Source organism: Talpa occidentalis, unplaced genomic scaffold (assembly GCF_014898055.3).
Source record: "Talpa occidentalis isolate TD23 unplaced genomic scaffold, MPIMG_talOcc4v2.1 talOcc4.6, whole genome shotgun sequence".
NCBI classification, from domain to species: domain Eukaryota; kingdom Metazoa; phylum Chordata; class Mammalia; order Eulipotyphla; family Talpidae; genus Talpa; species Talpa occidentalis.
The window spans coordinates 67,874,232-67,895,841 of record NW_023604972.1 but is presented as its reverse complement, the minus strand read 5'-3'; the positions used below and the strand labels follow the sequence as shown (position 1 = coordinate 67,895,841).

At 34.8% G+C, this 21,610-nt stretch overlaps 1 protein-coding gene across 1 annotated transcript in view; it reads left to right on the top strand.

The window, feature by feature from the left end:
* The window catches only part of CAMK4 (calcium/calmodulin dependent protein kinase IV), a 293,642-nt gene that overhangs the window by 159,073 nt on the left and 112,959 nt on the right, over positions 1-21,610 (top strand). Inside the window, exon 2 of the mRNA XM_054688256.1 lies at positions 5,238-5,316. Coding sequence (XP_054544231.1) covers positions 5,238-5,316 — 79 coding nt within the window. The remainder of the gene's footprint in view (positions 1-5,237; positions 5,317-21,610) is intronic.

Sequence of the window (21,610 nt, the reverse complement as noted above, 5' to 3'; positions counted from 1 at the left end):
TCAGCCTCTGTAGCACCGGTTCAATCCTGGCCAGCAAGGGTCCCGCAAGGCGCGGCAGACCTCTGCTGTCGTGCCCACTGCTCTCCTCGGCAGTGTATTTCTTCAGTCTGCCTGTTCTGTTCCCTGCTCTGTCTCTGGTGAATCCTCTCACCCTCCCGCGAATCTGGCTGTACCCCCGTTCTTGTATAAATAAATAAATAAATATTTAAAGAAAATCAAGCTCTCCCTTTCAGTTTAATAACTCCATATATATATATATATATATAAAATATACTCTAATCTATAATTTTCTTCTTCCTTTGTATCTCATGAAATTTTTAGATTATTCTTATAATGTGCTTTGAAATGAGGATACAGCACTATATTGAAATGGTCTTTCTGTCTTAAAAAATAATCATTAATTTGCTCTGTGTCAAAATGTTTTTCATTTTTATGTAAATACCCTGAAAATAGGGCTCCTTTCTAAAATGATATTACATTTAAGTCAGTCATTTAATGTTACAACTATAGATTGTATTTTTGAGAAGTTGCTGAAATATTTTTTCATATGTTTTTATTTGGGCCATTTTCTTTTAATCTTTTTAGATTTTAGAAAGTTTTAACTATGTAAGTGGTAGATGTGTTAACTCGCCTTATTATGTTGATCATTTTGTAATATATACATGTATCATGCCATTACACTATATTCTTTAACCATACACTATATTTTATGTCAGTTATATTTCAATAAAGCAGAAGAAGTTCTATAGACCTGTTAATATTTATAGGTCCATTCCTTAGCAAAATAAAACTTGACTTCCTGAATGAATTCTTCATACACTAAATAAAGAAAATGAAACATAAAAATATGTTTCTGGCATCCTTCTGTCCTGAGGTGAACAGCCAAGATTATATTTTGATAAAATGCTTTCAGGAGAGTTTGCTGAGACTATTTACATATTGAAATTACTGATAATTTCATGTGATATAGAAATTAAGGAATAGATACCATTTAATATGCTTTTTTACACACATTGTTGAGTAATATTAATTTTTCAATGGGTGTAACACTTAAAATTAGCCTTCTAGTGTTCTTTGATGTTTGCAAATCACTGATGTTTGCAAATCACCTTATATCTCCCTTTTCTTTTAAATTTCACAAGTTACTGTGAAATGAAAACAGAGCATTAGAGGATTGAAAACAGAGTGCTATAAGCAATATTTTGGCAGTGTGGTCTTTTAATCTTTGAACAATATGATTTTCTTGGAAAGATTTTTTTTCACTGCATTTTTATTAAAGTATAACTTACATACAGTAAATTTCACCTATTGTACAGTTCTGGCTATTTTTTTTTTAAGATTTATTTATTTATTTATTTGTACAAGCATTGGGCACAGTCAGAAGCGCGGGAGGATGAGGGAATTCACCAGAGCCAGAGCAGAGAACAGAACAGGTAGACTGACAAAACACACTGCTAAGGGGAGTGGCGGGAGCGGCAGGAGAGGTCTGTCACGCCATGTGCGACCCTCACCAACTGCTGGGGATCGAACCGGCACTGCAGAGGCTGCGGGCAGCTTCGCAGCCAAGCACTCAACCACCACCAGGGGAGGCCCAACAGTTCTATTTTGAAAAATGTTTACAGGTGTGTGACACTACCACAATCAAGATATGGAACTGTTGTATTATGTTAAAAAAAATCCTCTAATACCCCTTTGGAGTCAACCCCCCATCCCATGCATACTTCTGATAACCACTGATCTATTTTCTGTCCCTATCTTTGCCTTTTGAACCTAGCTTCTGTCACTTAGGATATTATATGAGAATCATGCAAGTTTTGTGCACTCTAATTCAATCCTTCTTTTTCTTTTTGATTAATATTTCACATATGGGTAGGTCACAGATGAGGAATATTGGAGTTATTGCAGATTTTGACGATTATTAATAAGCTGTTGTAAAGATTCTTATTCAAGTTTGTGCAGGAACATAGTTTTCAGTCTCAGTTGGTTACATACATAAGAGTGAGATGAATATGTCATATGATATGCAAAGCTGTTTTCCAAAGTGCCTATGCCTTTTTGCATTCCCTCTAGTAAATAGATGTTCTGTTGTTCTGCATCCTTGTGAGCCATGGTATTGTCTTTTTCTCTATCTTAATGAGTACGCAGTTATATCTCTTTGTGGTTTTAACTCCCTAATGATTAATGATGGTGCATATATTTCCTTTGGCTTATTTGACATCAGTTTAATTATTCTGGTAAAATATATGTTTACATATTTTGCCCATTTTAAAATTATTTGTTTACAGTAACATTAAGTTATAACGTTTTCTAAGTTTCACATGCGATTTTGCACATTTTTAAAATGCATTTTCGTTTCCTTATTATTGAAGTTTGAAGTTCTTTATAATTTAGATACAAATCCTTTATCAAATATGTGATTTGTAAATGTATTTCTCTGTAGCTTTTAGAGAATAAATATTTTAATTTAATTTAAATGAATTTAATTTAAATGTATTTGTCCTTTCATTCATTGTGCTTTCATTTTTTTAATGTAATAAATCATTGCTTAACTAAAAGTTACACAGTTTTCTTCCATGTTTTTAAAAAATGTTTACATTGATCCATTTTGAGTAATTTTTTTATATAAAGTGTGAGATATGGATCAAGATTCTTTTTTCATTTTATTTTTTGCACAAGAATAAGCAGTTGTTTCACTGTTATTTTCAGTTGGAAAAACTCCTTTCTCCACTGAATTTACTTTTTATCTTTGTCAGAAACCATTTGGCAAATATGTGTAGGACTATTTCTGAAATCTTTTTTTCATTTCCACTTGTTTCCATGTTTATTATTTCTCTACTACCACTCTCTTGATTACTGTTCATAGAATGTCCAGAAATCAATTATGTGAGTCCTCTAATTTTGAAGAGAGTGTTTTTGGCTTTTTGTGTGTGGCTTTTTCTCTACATGTGAATTAGTTTAATTTAGTTGACAATGTTCTTAATGTCTTCTGTATCTTTAGTGGTAACTTGTCTACTTTGTATATCAATTGCTAAAAAAGTGTGAATTCTCCAACTGTATTTATGGATTTATTTATTTCTTTTTTCAGTCCATCAATTTTTGCTTTATCAAATTTGAAGCACTGTTGTTGGATGCAAACCTGTTGCTATTTATTCTGTCATTTGGGGGGAATTGACTCTATCATAAATTAAGTAATGTCCATCTTTATTCTTGTTCCAATGTCTACTAGATCTGATAATATAGCTATTTCCACTTTCTTTTGATTAGTATTTGCATAGAATTCCTTTTCTATAATTTTATTTTTAGTCTACTTATATTTAGTAGATTTTTTGTACATGGTATCCAGTTTGGCATTTTAATTGAATCTGATTATCTTTATTTTTAATTGGTATATTTATAAGATACACACTTAATGTAATTATTAATGTGATTAAAGTCCACAAACAATCCAAAGCTGTGTTATTTTTCAATTTTATTGTTTTCCCTTGTGTCTAACTTTTGATTATTCCATTTTAGGTCCATTGATGGTTTATTATTAATTTTCTTTTAACATTACTTTATTAGCTGTCCTTGATTACAATTACATCTTTAGTTAATTGAAATCTACCTTAAATATCATGTTATTCAGCATGTAGTATAAACATTTACCTGTATTTTCCTATTTTCCCTCTATTCTTTGTGTTATCTTTTGGTTGTACACAATGCATTGTTAATATTTTCACTTTAGATAATTATATTTTAGAGAAACTTAAAATAAGGCAAGTTGAATTTTCTTTGTCTTGCTTTATTTCACTTATAGACCATGTGACACATCCCCACATCCCTCCATAGCTTTAAAAAATGCATTGAAATTACTTTGTTCAGTCTTCAAAGGCTGACAGATATACAGATATACGTCAGGTTTTTTTTTTTTTTTTTTTTTTTTAAGAATGATCTCAAGGGCCTCCTGATGGCATAAGGGTTTAAGTCTCAGCACTAGGAAGCTATCTGCAGCGTGAGTTCAATCCCCAGCCAGGGAGCTAACCCACATGGTGCAGCAGACCTCTCCTGTCTCACCTGCTGCTCCCCTCAGCAGTGTTTTTCTGTAGATACCCCTGTTCTGCTCCCCACTCTGTCTCTGGTGAATCCTCTTACCCACCGCATCTCTGGCCTGTATCCCAGTTCTTGTATGCATAAATAAAATAAATTAAAAAAAAAAGATTTATCTGAAGCTCCCTTTTTTTGTAATCTTGCCCATATGTGATAACAGTTAACTGAATTCCTTCTTACTATATTCCTTTAGAGGTGATAAATTTTCCGTACTTCTCCATATTCTTTACAAAGGCATAGATCTACATACTCATACATACTTTAAAAAAAAAGGTTAATTTAGAGCCTCCTTGGTGGCACAAGTGGTTAAGATGCAACCTCTGAAGCAGTCCACAGCCACTGAAGCACAAGTTCGATCCCCAGCTAGGGAGATACCCACATGGTGCAGTGGACCTCTCCTGTCTTGCCCGCTGTTCTCCTCAACAGTGTATTTCAGTCAGTCTGCCTGTTCTGTTCCCTGCTATGTCTCTGACGAATCTCTCATCCCCCCATACCTCTAGCCTGCACCCTGGTTCTTGTATACACTAATAAATCTTTTTAAAAAAAGGTTAATTTGCATATATGCATATATATATGAACATGTCATAAACTATTATTTTTAGGGCATGCATTAGGAGGTAGGTGGTTGGCATATTCATTGGCCAATACAAGAATTAGAATCCCTGTGGGGCTAATGTTAGCTCTGGGCAAATGTCAGTTTACCAAAAAGGCAAATTCTCAAAGGTGCCAGTTCCCTTGTCAAATGAGACTATTTTGACTCATATTCATATGTTGAAATTAAGCCCCCTCCTTAGACACATACTTTGGAAGAACTCAAAGATTCTGAAATTGCATAGCTATCCTCTGATAGTTATGTTAACCTAAGGACCTGCTTAACTACAGAGTTTACTGAATGCAACAGCCCCAGATATATTACTTGTATAGATGGGGCTGGTGGGAAATAGCAAACTGGAAAACCTTCCATTTTTCTCACTAAGCTATATTCATTGTGAAAGAAAATACATATTCTTGAATATTGAGCTGATTTTATAGTAGAACTTACAAACACTGTCAGTTATGAGGGTAACTGCAAGAGATACTTTATTTTCAAACGTTTCCCTTTATATTATGTTCACAGCATAATATTTTCTTTTTGTCTTTTCCCCCTCAAGGGGTGCTACATCCATTGTGTACAGATGCAAACAGAAGGGGACCCAGAAGCCTTATGCTCTCAAAGTATTAAAGAAAACAGTAAGTTTGTTTCATTTTATAATAGCATCTCTAAGGGATTTGTGACCTGGAAAAGCCAGAAGCCCTAGCTCATGGAACAGAGTGTTTGTTCAAAGAGTTCCTCTTGTAGCCAACTGATTTGAATCTTGATTATGAGTGTGCAGTCAAATGGATGATTGTCTGTTGGAAACTGTGTGACACTTTGAAAGTGAATGGATCTCAGGTTGGATGTAGCTGAAGGGAAAAGTGTGGAAAGAGCTGGTAGGTGATCTTGCTTTGTCCTTCAGTAGTCTTTCAGTAGTCTAATTCCAATCACACTTTGGTACACTAGAAAAACTTACTCTTTAAAACTACCTAAATGAAACACAAACAGATGCATTTTTGAAGGCGGCATCAGCTTATAACTTGCTAGATTTTCAGACACAGGGTTTGCTTCAGTAAAGTCCAACTGTGTTTGAAAAGTACATTTGTATTTGAACAAAAAGGAAAGATGTTTTCTTACCACTTTTTTTTTTTTTAACCCTATGCTTGGGACTGAGCTGAAGAGGCAAGTGCTATTAAGATTATCCTATAATGAGTAAGAAATGCAGCAGGTGAGAGCTCAAAAACTGCCAGTCCTGCACCCAAGAGAATATTTGTCTTTGAAATGTCTTGCTTGCACTTTCTATCCTGAAGTGTTTTTCCTTTATAAAACTATAAAAAGACAATGTATTCTTTTAGAGTGCATTCTTTTGTTCCCAAATTTTATGTGAATATGTGAAATATATGTATTTCTGAAAACTGAGTTCTAAAATGTTCCAAGGAGTGAAGTATCATAAATTTTCAGTAATTCAAAATAATAGCTCTTAAACTAAGAGATTTTTCTTTTTCTAGAGACAACTTATTATCACCAGGTGTTTATGTATTGTGTAATGCAAGGAAGTTTTAGACTCTCACACAATGAAGAAGAGATAATAATACAGGATTTTCAGTTCAGTAGAAGAGGAATGACATTTTGAAACAATCCGTTAGCATTTAAAGCCATAGCAAACTACCAAAGACAGTTACATTGGAGACTGTAATGATTTAAATGGCAACTGTTACTGATAAACGCTATATAAATAGGGTCAGACAAGAACTTTACATTCTGAGTTTCATGTGGGTTATAAGTTTGTTCCAGAAAATAGAGGAATCATTTGATTAGTAAGGGTTGAAATTTTTCTTAAATCAATATCTTTTTGAACTAATGATTATTAAAAAAAATGAAACAGAATTTCCTGTTAAATGTTGAATTTTTATGAAAGTTGATTGGCATATTTTAAATACAATAATAGTAGTTGCACACAAAATGTTATTAAACATAGTTTACATCCATTTTTTTGCCATTTAAAAGAAATCACCAGTATAATTTGTGTTGATTTTTTTTTCATAGCTAAGGAAATTTTGAAGAGGAATAACTATATAAATAACTATTCAGGAATAGCTAGAAAAAAAACTTCAGTAGTGATTTGTGCATGTGCTGATTTCTAAACAACAAAGGACTGATTTAGAGATGATTGGTTTATATCAGAAATCTTTGGATGAATTGGAATAAGAGATAGGTAAAAATATTTGGCAGGTTTGTAGCTCTTATTCACTGGAAAGTAAAGTTCTGGTTTGCCCTTGCTGTCTTTTCTTCATCTCTGCTGTGGAAACATTCCCCAGAAGTTGGACAGGGACAGAATGTGTAGGGAGCCAAGTGGAGGATGAAACTAAAGAGAGGAGCTGTAAGGCAGATGGTATAGATGTAGTTACTGTTATGTCAAATGAAATTAGAGAAAATCCCCTGGGGAAACCTTAGCTTTGAATGTGAGTTAGAATTCTGACTATAACCAAGATGAAAATGCATACATTGTGCAAAAATGAAAAATGATGTAAAAAATATATAAAATTTAAAAAAAAAAGAATTCTGTCTCATAGAATAAGCCCTGCATAGAGACATGTAAACAAGAGAAATAATAGACAGTACCTCAAAGAGCAGTTGCCTCCAGTGTTTAATTCCATATAGGTCATAGAGACAGAAACTTCTTTATCTAAATGAAATGAATGACATTGAAGAATCTATTTACAGAGGAAATAATGCAGGAAAGATATTTTCCTAATGTATTCAGTAAGGATTTGCTCTTGAAAGAAAGAGGGTTTGAGAAAACTTGAATTATCTTTGTAATCTACCTATTAGATTGAACCACATAAAATTACTTCTTATTTTTGGCCTATAAAAAAGGGAATTTTATATGGCTCAGCTAATAACCTTAAGACTACTTTATAGAATAATTCTTCAAATCCTTAACTTCTGACTAAACCAAAATCTAAAAAGTCTGAAATATTATCTATATCAATCTGTCATCTATTACTGTCTATCTATGTATTTATCTATCAATCATCTATCTTCAAGAGAATCCTAGAGCTGACATAATAACCCACCATAAACTGGAAGACTTTAGATAACAAAAAATTTATTATCTTAAAGTTCTAGATGATAAATTCTGAAATCAAGGTGTGAGCAGGGTTGGTTCACTCGGAGGACTGACCATGAAAAATTTTCATGTCTCTCTCGAAGCTTCTGGCAGTAGCCAGCCATGCTTCATACTTCTTGGTTTATAGATGTATCACTCTGTAAGACACACACAGTCAGCTCCTGTGTGTCTTTATATCATCTTATCTCATTTTGTCTATATCCAAATTTCCCTCTTCTTTTTAGGACACTGGTGTGATTGGGTTATGAACCCACCCTATTCCAGTATGACCTCATACTAAATTAACTAATTATATCTACAAAACCCTATTTCTACATAAGGTCACAAACTTAAGTACTCAGGATTAAGACTTCAATGCTTCTTTCAGGGAGGGCATAATTCCACCCATAATACTGTCTATAAATTTCAATTTTTCCCTTCAGAATTTTATCTAAACAGGAGTAAAAGTTATATCACATTCAAGAAAGTTAAGAATTTCATTAGACTTATATCTGTGTGATAGACAAAGACTCTAATTTATCCATAGGAGGACAGACTAAACCTCCAGCTCTTACAGAGAAATCCATATCCCATTGGTGGTCAGGACAGAAATATGAAAAATAAAGTAATATTCAGACAGTTGTTTTTTGGCTAATAAAATATCCTTGTGGGAAATTAACATCTACTTACAAAAATAATTTAATTACCATATATTTTATACATTGATACAATACTATATATTATATATATAAAGAACTATGTTTCATGGAATTAGTATACAGGAAAATACATAGTAACGAAGATCACATTAGTAACTTCTTTTTAAATAGTTACAGAACAACAGCAAATAATGTGTGGGGGGGAAACAGGAAGAAAGAAAATATGGCAACAGTCAACAATTATTAAATTTAGGGCAATACACTAGTATCCATTCTGATATTTCAACATTTCAGTATATATGAAAATTTTCATAATAAAGTATTTGGGGAAAACATGCTTCAACATTGTGATCCTATTCAACGTAACATGTCTTTGGATATTCAGAAGCATTTCAAGATCCTACAGTATCTAAATGTTCTGATAAACATCGGTAAGTCACTATTACTATTGAAGTACCAGAAAGCAGTAAGTGGAAACAACTTTTTACTGTACAGAAAAATCCTGGACATTTTCAGTAATAATATCCATTTGTCTCATTGCATCATTAATGAGGATAATGAGGATCATAGAGTAAAGAAGAGAGAAAAATAAAATGAAAGTCTTTTTCAATTGTGTTTTCCACTTTGTATTAGTGATCCTTATACTAAAGATGTCATCAGATCTCTAGGAGTGTCATCCATGCTCTCCTTCTGAGAAAAAGGAGTCCATTTTATAACTTGTATTTTGAAATAGTTACAGAGTCACAGTCAAATCCATTTTTGTTGCCTATAGATACCTCATTACCTTGCACATAAGAAACTGCCTTGCAGTTATCAGTGGAACTTTGACTATGAACTTTGTAAAATATGAATCAAGAGTAAAGGAAATAAAATTAACTTTTTTTTGTGCATGAGTCCTTATCATGTCTCTTTTGTGTGATATTTAGAGGAAATTGAAGTAGAGTAGGAAGACTGACTAACCTACTTCCTCAGGTTGAAGACTTTCAGGACTTTAAAGAACTCCCACAGACTTATCTGGTGGGATAACCAGTTCATTTATAATACGAAAAATCTTTAGTGATGCCCCACAACATTAAAATATGCTGAGCTACTTACAACTGCACAAAAGGAAAAAATAGATTCAGAAAGGTATCAAAATTTGAACAGAATAAGCAGATTTGAATAGACTAAGTAAAATTTGAACAAATTCAGCCTGGACTGAATTTTGCTGAGCTAAATGGAAAATCACCACTTTTAAAGAATGGAATGGTGGAAATGGGTTCATTATTTCAGGAGTAATCCACCTTAGGAGGAATCTAAATGATCTCACCTTTACCCCTATCAAGATGGTTCATTTTCAAGAACTGATTAAGAATTATGAAAGTAATGTTCAACAACCTTTTATGGTGTCTTTGGAATTTTGGAGACAAAATATTTGAATTCTAGATGTCAGATGAAATTTCTGGCTGTTTGACTCAGCTTTGGAAAAGATTATATTCAGCTTACTGTAAAATCCATGCCCTTTCATGAGTACTCAGTAATGAATCTAGGACAATCTCAATGTGTAAATTCAGAACTTATGAGAGTGAGATTCAATCACCCAATGTGAATTCATAATTTGTAGGTATTCTTATTGTGCTTAAGAATGGCTGTGCAGTTGTGGGGTGAGATCTTGGACTCCAGACTGAGTTCAGAGTTTGGGACCACTTCTGCTCCTTATTACTTGCGTAACTTTATAGATTATTCAATTCTTGCTGTATAAAAGGGCCTTAAAAACACCTGGTTCATAGTAGTCTAATGAAGACTGAAATGATTTTATAAATATTTCTCAGCAAACAGGAAGCCTTTAATATATATGACCTTTATTCTTCTTATTAACTATAATGGGTTTATGCAGATATTTTATAATAATACTGTTCATTCTGTATAATTGGAATATTTTCTTTAGCTTGATTAAAAACATCATGAGCAGCGCCAGACATATTGTGCACATCTGCATGAACAAAATTATTTGTTTTAAAGTACTTATAAAATTTCTGCTGAGAAAATTTTACTGTTGTTATCAATAAAATTTAATGTGGCATTAAATAAAGATTTCTGTTTATATGATCTACTAAAACAAAAGCTGAATGCCTGTGATTCCTAGATTCAGAATGCTTTCAACCCTACAACTCTTCTGATTCCTACTGTTGGAGCAATGTGACTGGATCCACAGTGCAGATAATGTTTCAGATCTAAATTTCATCATATTTTAGTGACAACAGTATAAAGTTACCTATAAATTTCTGGAAAGTTTTCTCTTGAATAACTTAATTAGCATTTACATCATAAATGCCTCTAAAATCTCCTCAGTTACTTGAAGAATCCTACTTTGTGATATGCTAATCATCTTATGAGTTAATTTATAACTTGTATTAATTTCTACTAAATTTTGTTTATATTCTTATGTGCTAAAATACGTGTATAGAACTATGGTGTTGTGGGGGGATTTGAGTAGTCCTGTTATACAGTGTACACAGGCCCCTTTCCAAATTCTTTTTTTTTTAAGATTTATTTATTTATGCATACAAGAACTGGGGTGTAAGCAAGAGGGGCCAGGGGCAGAAGGGGGGTGAGGGGATTCACCCGAGAAAGTGGGGAGCAGAACAGGCAGATCTACTGAGATACACTGCAGAGGGGAGCAGCAGGCAAGACAGGAGAGGTCTGCTGCACAATGTGGGTTAGCTCCCTGGCCAGCTGGGGATTAAATTCTTGCTGCAGTGGTGGTAGCTTGATAGTGCTGTCTTTAACCCCTGTGCCAGCAAGGAGGCAAGCCTCTGTTTCCAAATTCTTGGTGGGTGACTCTCCACAACCTCTCCTTTAGAGATTTTCAGGTTCATCTGTTGTAAAATAAATAATGACATTTAGAATATTAGGTAAATTGGGCCTCCCTGTTGGCGCAGCGTGTTGAGCGCAGCCCTGTGAAGCTGTCCGCTGTCTTTGCAGCGTGTGTTAGATTCCCCGCCAGCCAGGGAGATTCCCATATGGCATGGTAGACCTCTCTTGTCTTGCCCGCTGCTACCCTCAGCAGTGTATTTTGGTCGTTCTGCCCCCTGCTCTGTCTCTGGTGAATCCTCTCACCCTGCTGTGCCTCTGGCCTGTATCCCAGCTCTTGTATAAAAATAAATAAAACTTAAATATATGTGTATATATATATATATATATATATTAGGTAAATTGAGGATCACCTGTTCTTGTCTCTTCTTGCTTATGTTTAGAAGCATAGAAGACTGCTTAGGAGCCATCTGTTTTCCAGTTGCTGTGATGTGCATGAGATAGCTAATCATCCTGAGTTGAAAACTTGCCTTTAGTAAACACTTCTGTAGCAACTTTTAACCACTATTGGGTATGCTCTAGAAGTGCAGTCAAGGTCACCGTTGGTCAGTGATGGAGAAGAGAATAATAAATCACTAGCTCAAATAGGCTTTTTGGACCTGATTGAGGTCTCTGAACACATTAAGGAAAGTAGCTGTCAGATAAAGAGCCATGTCAAGTGAAGTGAAACTTCTTCAAGCATTCTGTCAGTTGAAGCCTATTGATTTTCATAGGGACTATGAAGCTAGGTTTCCTGGAATAGGAACAGGGATACTTCTATTTAGATTGTGACAAATATATGTCCACAAGAGAAAAATGGTACTTGTGTAGTGTGTTGAACTTGATCTGATTTGTATGCAAGCATCTACTTTGAAGTCTGAACATTCTCATAGAGAATAAGTGATATTTTTTGTTAGAAGTGTTGCTAAAATCTGTCACAATTCCAAATTCAGCTTGTTAATTCATCCTCATTCTATTCATCTCTTAAAGTTTTTTTAAATTTTTTTAAAAATAAATACTGTAATTCAGAAGCAAGTTTAAACAAGAGGGAGAGAAGGAGAGCATGCAGACATAGATCTTGTGTTGTTGCCCAAAAGCTGAAAATACTTTGGCGTCTACTCAAGTTATCACATGTACACATCTTGTACTTTTATAAACAATAGATTATTGGATCTAAAATTATCTTTATCCTTTACATGAAGTTTATGGAGGAGAAAAAGAAGACATACCATCAGCTCAGAATAGAGAAAATCTTGGAGAAAGAATTTAGGATACCATGATCTTGGAGAGACTGGAAACCTTGCAGTGAGCTGAGTGGGAAAGGCCTTGTACCAAAAGGCAGTTTTGGGCAGTGGAGTGCTTAGCAGTGGGGAGTTGAGAGGGGCCCATGGACATATCAGAACTATAATCTTAATGTGGAAAAACATTTCAATTTTTATTTTATGTATTTCTTTATGGTACCTAGTTGAATGGTGGTCAGAGCTTCATCTATCCAGGCAAATTACAAAGATGTCAGGAGAGAAAGAAGACTAAATAAAAAATCAAGTCCTGGAACTCTAAAACCCTTAATTTGCTAAAAAAAAAAAAAAAAAGAATAAATGAATAACTGTGCAGAGGACATTAATCAAAAATACTCAAATAATATTTAGCACTGAATTAGCTTCCAACTTTTTTTTTCTTTAAGTAAGCACTCTCAAATCACCATATGCCATTTCAGTTGTTCTAGTAGTAAAGGACCTTTATGCCATTCTTATGAATGGAGCTTATGAAGCACTGTATAGTAACCCCTTTCACATGCTAACACAACAAGCCCCAAAGGAGTGTTTTGCTTATGGGAGTCTTATATAAAGAAAGTACATATTCAAAGTATACAATAATAGGTAGAATTTGAACTTATGGCTAATGAATCTGCAAGTCTGGGCCCTTTCTAGTTATGTCAGCAAGGTCTTGATAGAGCAAAAGGCAAAACAAAACAACAACAACAAAAGAAAAAAAACTTAGGAATGATCATGGCCTTGATGATTTAGGCCTGAAATTACATATTGTTCCCTGGCTGAAAAAGCCTTTATTGACACACAGACACTGAGAAGCTGGGTATAGCGTCTAAGTCAAAATATAAAATCAGTGTAAATCATATTCCCTATATGCAGAGAATACAAGAAACATATTTCTTTCCCAAATTCTTTTAAAACCTTATTTAAGGACTCTCAGCAATAATATCCACTGAAATAAAAGACTGTCTGGGGAATGCATAACATACAACCTACACATTGCTTATGACTCTCTTTGCTCTTCTTTGCCTCAATGGTGAATGTGATGAAGTGATGGCCAGGCAGGGCTGTGTGGATGGAGTTCCAGTTTTCTCCTGCTACAAGTGTCACTATCATGGGGATAATTCACTTGAGCTTACTCATACTTATCACTGTTCCAGAAGTCTGAAAACTGTATCAAATGGGTGGTTACATCTTCAACATTTTTCTCCTGACAACACCAGGCTGTCACTGGAGAAAATTTGAGATCAGAATACTCTAGAAGTAGTTTTTCATCATGGTGTCAGAACACATTTGGGTGTCATGATCAGTTTCAAGGTGTGACATGCATAATACTAGACTATATATGGTATGAATCATTTATTTGACTGATAATCAAGACAGATCCAAGAATGTCATCCTAATCTTTTAAATTCTAACCTATTTTTCATATCAAAATTGAACCACCACATTTATATTTGCAAAATCATTTTGAAGTATCCTCTGTTTTCTGTGAAAATTAAAATTTCTCCTGAGATGTATGTCACTGCATATCTCAGGGGAAAATGTTTTACATTTCCTGACAAAATGTCTTAGTTTTTTCCATTTTATGTGTCTTTTAATTTGTTTCTTTAAAGGTAAACTAGCCATCAGTTTAAGTTTAGTTCTTTCTCATACCTATTTCTCCTTCACCCTGATCTCCCCATTCTGGCCTCTGGGTTTAAAAAGAACTTAAGTAACCCATAAAACATGGTGTCCATGTGAGGATGAAGTGGCAAGTTGTAAGAGTTTTGTCCAGGTACACTGCCTTGAAGCCACATGCTCACCTAACTGGATGAGGGCACCAGCAGCTATGGGCAGCTGGGGACACATCGTGGGGTTTACCAGCTGTCTGCAGAAGGCTAATATATACCTGTCAGATGTTCAAGGACCAAAAATCAGGACCACAATATCAGAGACCAGCTCGGGGTGTGGGCTACATGCCTGTTACGATCCTAACGGCTCTGGAAGGCACCATGGAGCAATATGCAAGCAGTAGCTTGGAATGTGTGGGTATCTACAAGAAGCATTCATAAACAAAACTTTTAAATTCTGAGTCATTTAGCCCAGAAGAGACTTCAAGGCATGTGGATGAGGTGCAATGAGGAGGCCACATTGTTGTGCAGAAAAGGCATTGAGAGGGACTGAACCTATATGATAAGATGTGATCTTAGCAAGGGAGGCAAATCCAGACTTCCACATCCAGGAAGAAAACTGACATGGATTAATATCAATGATGGATTTGTTTTTCAATTCTGGTATCATTAGTATCTTTAGCATCTCTTTCCAATTTCAACCCCAGATTATATTACATTTGGAGTTATTTAAAAGAGGTTTTCTCCACTATAATTCATTCCTTTTATTTTTTTCAAAGGAAGATTTAACATCCTTAAGTAAAATTAATGAGGTATTTGGAAGTCTTAGTTATTTAGAAATAAAAGCAAGCAGCTAAAGCTTCTTCTAAGAATGTCCAGGTTTGCCCCTATTCAGAGCTACCTTCAGTAAAGGTTTCAATCCCAAGATGTAATTGATGAGGCAAAAATGCTGATATTCCTAGGGGTGTTTTTTTCATTTTTTTCAAATTTTATATATATGTATATATATATATATTTACAATTTATTTTTTATATATATTTTACATCATTGATCATTTTTGTACATTGTTTGCTTTCTTTTCTCAGGTGTAGTGTCCATAGAATTCCTGCCACCATTCACCCGTGCACCATCCATAGTCCCTTGTGCTCTTCCTGTCCTTGTTTTGTTATTTGACAGATTATAGTCATTGACTTTTAAAAACATATAGCTACATAGTTTTACAACTAATAGATGACAGTTTTAATATCAAAGGGATATTTCAGAGCCTTTGAGAATATACAATGTTCCACTCCTCATTTCAAATGGTTTGGGAATTGTGCAACTGAGTCATTGCTGTCCAACCAAAGAAAAACAAAATTAAAGCTAAACTCTTTTTTCATGTAATGTTAGTAATTTTAAAAACATTTAAAAAGTACTACCTTGACCATGTAAAAATTGCTAAAAAAACACTAAAAAGAAATTATGTGGTTTGTTATATTTCTATTAGAACCTGAATGTCTACAGGACATGACTGACAACAAGTCCTGCAGTAACTCAAGTGTAATGTAAGTGGTCAATGGTAATCATTAATAAATTATTAGAAATGATGGTAAAACCTATCTGGAGCTTAACCAATGTAGTAAAGATCTAATCCCATTCTTCAAAAAAGGCAAAGGAGGGGTATCAAACAGGCATCGATTCTATTCTTTGATTACCAGCAAGCAAGAATTTTACATTCAATATAGTTTAGTATTTTGATGAAGTTGTGTCCCACTTTAGGAAAAAAGGGGTAAATAAGATCACTCCCCATGCTTATTAGACATTTTTCTTGCTACTATTGGAACATGCTCATAAATACCAATATTTCTAAATATAGTTTATTTAAATTGTGTTAGTGGGCCTCCCCTGGTGGTGCAGCAGTTGAGCACTGGGCTGCGAAGCTGTCTGCAGCCTCTGCAGCACCAGTTTGATCCCTGGCCGCTGGGAGGGTCCCCCAAGGCACGACAGACCTCTCCTGCCACGACCACTGCTCCCCTCAGCAGTGTATTTTGTCAGTTTGCCTATTCTGTTCCCCGCTCTGGCACTGATGAATTATCTCACCCTCCCACGCTTCTGACTGTACCCAGTGCTTGTATAAATAAATAAATAAATCTTTAAAAAAGTTAAAAAAAATAAATTGTGTTAGTCTTTATGGGAATAATACAAATTGGAAATAGAAGACTAGGAAATATTAATTTACTTTTACAAATCCTCTCAGAAAAGGTATTGAAGATCTATTCTGAGCCAGAAAATTTCACATACATTCTCATTTAATTCTTTCTATAATAATGCTGTGAGATAGCAATTATATCTCCATTTTATTTATGAAGAAATGGAAATTTCAACCCTCATAAAGGATAAGTGACTTTATAAAGGATTCTAAGTGACAGAGTCAGTTTTCAAATTACATTTAAAAAGCACAGTTGGGATTTACATATAGAATGATTTGTGTTATTAATAAATTGTATAAAACCATAAGTGTCTGGCTGTAAGTATAACCATTGATGATACCAGAACATTAGGAAGTCATTTTGCATTCTGCTTTTGAATATTAGCTACCATATGACTTTATGGTATTTTAGTGACATTTGTAATAAAATTAAATTTCCATATGTGAAATGTGTAAATAAATATGTATAGTTTAAAATGCTGAAAGAAAATAAATCAAGATGCTAATGATAGTTATGTTACAGTGGTGACTATGTTTCCCGCTCTTATTTTTTTATATTTCACATTTCTTTTATTATTTTTTTTAAAGATTATTTATTTATACAAGCACTGGGTATAGTCAGAAGCACGGGAGGGTGAGAGAATTCACCAGAGCCAGAACGGGAAACAGAGCAGGCAGACTGATGAAATACACTGCTAAGGGGAGTAGAGGGTGTGGCAGGAGAGGTCTGTTGTGCCATGTGGGACCCTCGCTGGTGGCCGGGGATCATAGCTGCGGGCAGCTTCGTAGCCCAGCACTCAACTGCTGGGCCACCAAGGGAGGCCCTATATTTCACATTTTTTATAATGCGGCTATACTTCTATTTTAAAAAATTACAAGAGTAATTTATTATATCCCAGCACTGGCAACATGAATATGAATAGATAATTTGGGATACTTATGTTTATTCATTTTTTATTGAGACAAAATTGTTTTACAATGTTATTTTTGTAATGTAGAGGTTCTCCTCTTCCAGGTGTTGCTACCACACCATACCCACAGTGAAAACATCCATGTTCGACAACCATATTGCATTGTGCATCTTCCCTACTTTGACCTCTCTCCCCTCTTCATGCTCCTCCTACAGAACTCTGTTTCTACAGTCAGATTTCTAGCATTTGTTATTGGTTTGCTCTCTCTGATCCTTTGTTTCTCTAAGTTCCATTATTTACCATCTGGTATTTATCTTTCCTCTTCTGACTTATTTAGCTTATCATAACCCCCCTCTGTCCCTTCCATGCTGACATGAGTAGCAAGAGTTTTACTTTTTTATGTCCAAGTAGTATTCCATTGTATACATATATCTACCTCTTCTAAACCACTCATGTGTTTTTATGAATTTAGGTGATTTCCATAGTTTGGCTATTGTAAATAGGTCTGCATTGAACATAGAACTGTATATTTCTCTTCAATTTTGTGGGTTTTTTCCTTCTATTTTTTGGGTAGATCCTTAGAAGACAAATTACCAGGTCATATGATAGTTACATTTTAATACTTTGAGAAACCTCCATACTGTTATCCGTAGGGGCTGAACCAGTCTACATTCCCACTAACAGTGCAATAGGGTTCCACATCCTCACCAACATTTGTTTCTGGTCTTTTTCATAAGGATCATTCTCACATGTGTGAGTTGGTATCTAATTGTGGGATAGAAGGAATATGCCTTAACATAATAAAAGCCATGCATGACAAACCCACAACCCATATTATTCTTTTTTTTAAAAGATTTGTTTATATATGCATACAAGAGATGGAGTATAGTCCAGAGGCATGGGGGGTGAGAGGATTCACCAGAGACAGAGTGGTGAGCAGAACAGGCAGACTAACTAAAATACACTGTTGAGGGGAGCAGCAGGTGAGTCAGGAGAGGTCTGCACCATGTGGGTTGCTACCTGGCTGGCCGGGAATCGAACTCATGCTGCAGTGGCTGCAGATAGCTTCATAGATTGCATCTCAACCCTTGTGCCACCAGGGAGGCCCCCCTCCAATATTATTCTTAATGATGAAAAGCTGAAAGCCTTTCCTTTAAGATCAGGAACAAGACAAGGATGTCCACTCTCCTCACTGCTTTTCAATATAATACTGGAAGCATTAAGAAAAGAGAAAGACATACAAGGAATCTAAATAAGGGGAAAAAAGTAAAACTATCATTATTTGCAGATGATATGATAAAGTACATAGAAACCCTAAAAACTCCACAGAAGAGTTAATTAAAATAATAAACCAGTTTAGTAAAGTAGCAGGATATAAAATTGGCTAACAACAATCAGTAGTCTCCCTATATGCAAACAATCAGTATGAAGAAGAAAAAATTAAGAAAACCATTCCATCTACAATTTAAAAAAAAAAAATCAGATACTTGAGAATAAACCTAACAAAGGAAGTAAGTGACCTATACAAAGAAAATTGTAAAACATAGTTAAAAGAAATACAAGAAAACACAAAGAAATGGAAAGACAACCCCTGCTCATGGATTGGAAGAATTGATATTAAAATGGTCATTGTACTGAAAGCAATTCACAGATTCAATGAACCCAATAAAAATCTCAATGACATTCTTCAAAGAAATGGAACACATATTGATGAAATTCATATGGAGCCACAAAAAATGCTCAAATAGCCAAAACTCTCCTGAGTAAATGAATGAAAGGAGCTATCACACACCCAGATGTCAAACTATAATACAAAGCCATAATAATTAAAACAGTATGGTACTGGAACAAAAACACACACAGACCAATGGAATCGAATAGAAAACCCAGAAATAAAGCCACATGTATATGCACAACTAATTTTTGACAGAGGAGTAAATAATATGCAATGGAACAAGGACATTTTGTCCAATAAATGGTGTTGGGAAAACTGGACCACCACATGCAAAAGAATTAAACAAGACTACTAACTCATGCCATGCACAAAAACCAACTCAAAGTGGATAAAAGAATTAAACATAATACCTGAAATCATAAAATATATAAAAGAAAATATAGGCAAAACACTACATGACATTCATCTCAGTAACATTTTTAAAGACACATCACCTAAAACAGAGAAAGTGAAGGAAAAGTTGAAAAGCTTGGACTACATCAAATTAAAGAGCTTCTGTACAGCAAAAGAGACACTAACCAAAACAAAGAGATACCCTACTGATTGAATCTTTGCACTCCATACAAATGATAAAGGACTGATCATAAATATCTACAGGGCCTCCCCAGTGGTGCAGCGGTTGAGCGCTGGGCTGCAAAGCTGCCCACAGCCTCTGCAGCACCAGTTCGATCCCGGGCCAGCCAGCAAGGGTCCCACATGGCATGCAGACCTCTCCTGCCGTGCCTGCTGCTCCTCTTAGCAGTTTATTTCATCAGTCTGCCTGTTCTGCTCCCCACTCTCGTTCTGGTGAATTCTCTCACCCTCCTGCGCTTCTGACTGTACCCAGTGCTTGTATAAATAAATAAATAAATAAATAAATAAATAGATAGATAGATAGATAGATAGATAGATAGATAGATAAATAAATCTTAAAAAAAAAAAAAGGTTACAAAGAGCTCACACGACTCAACAAAAACAAAGTGAATAATCCATTTAAAAAATGGGCAGAAGAGCTAAACAGACACTTCTCCAAAGAAGAAATGCTAATGGCCAATAGGTTTATGAAAAAATGTTCTACATCACTTATAATCCGGGAAATGCAAATCAAAACCACAGTGGGATGCCACCTTACACCAGTGGGAATGGTACACTAAAAAAAAAAAAAAAAACTAGCAATGAGAAATGTTGGCAAGGATGTGGTGAAAAAGGAACCCTCCTACACTGCTGATGGGAATGCAAACTGGGCCAACCATTATGGAAAGCTGTGTGGAGGTTCCTCAGACTACTAAAAATGGAGCTACCATATGACCCAGCAATTCCATTTATAGGAATCTACACAAAATACAAAAAACATTAATTCAAAGGGATCCCTGCACCCTTTTATTTATTGCAACACTATTTACAATAAGTGAGATATGGAAACAACCCAAATGCCCAAAAACAAATGACTGGATCAAGGAGATGTGGTACATATACACAAAGGAATTCTATTACACAATCAAAAATATAAACTCGTGCTTTTTGCAGCAGCTGGATGGAGCTGGAAAGGATTATGCTCACTGAAATAAGTCAGATGGAAAAAGAAAAATACAGGATGATTTCACTTATATGAGGAATATAGGGGAACCAAGTGAGGGATCAGGAAAAAATAACAATAAATTAAAACCCAAAATTAACAGGACACTATAAACCAGAGACATTCTTCAGGGGAAGGAGAGAGAGAGCAATCAAAGCAGGGGAGGTAAGAGCATAAGGGACTATAGTGATGGTGCACAGGTGAGTTGGTTGTGGGAATTTTATGAGAACTACATATGAGCAGAGATAGCAAACATTGTACAAAAATGAACAGTGATGTAAAATATATATAAACAAATAAATTAAATTTACTCAAGATAGATGAATGACTTGGATGAAAGACCTGTGGCCATAAAATGTGTAGACAAAACACTCCACAACACTGGCTTCAGAGATGTCTTGTTGATTTGTCTTCAATAGCAAGGAAAACAAAAGAAAATACAAACTATCACAACTATATCAAACTTAAAAGCTTCTGCACAGTGAAAGAAAGTATCACTAAAATAAAACAAAAAAACCCTCACACTTATTGAATGGGAGAAAATATTTATACACCATGCATATGACAAGGGACTGTTATCCAAGAATAGCATTTTTTTTTTTTATCATAGGCTATTGATTTTGTTTTTGTTGGTATTGAAGCTGCCTCACTGGGGAACACAAGGTTTTTCTCTTGGGCTATATTTTGAGTGGCACAGAGACAAATCAGAATTCATAATTGCATCCTTAGAATTTTCCCTTCTTACCTGTACTCTCACAGCTCCTTCTTTGAGAGGAGTGCCTAGTATACTCTAGTTCCCCCTGTTATTTTCTAATTTCATTCTTATTTAATCTCTTTTGTAGTTATGATAGAGTGCAAAGAATGTATCACACAAATTAAAGCCCAAAGTGTGTTGTTTAAAAGAGAACATTACTCCTTTCTGGCAGTTAAAAAAAAAAAAAAAAGCTCTATATCGTATATAAAGGAGCAGATAAGACATGGAGTATAAGTACCTGCTGCAGTGCATTTACAAAGTCAGTAACTCCACTGGAACTTTTATTCATTATATTTCTTGAACATTACTTTGGGAAAATGAA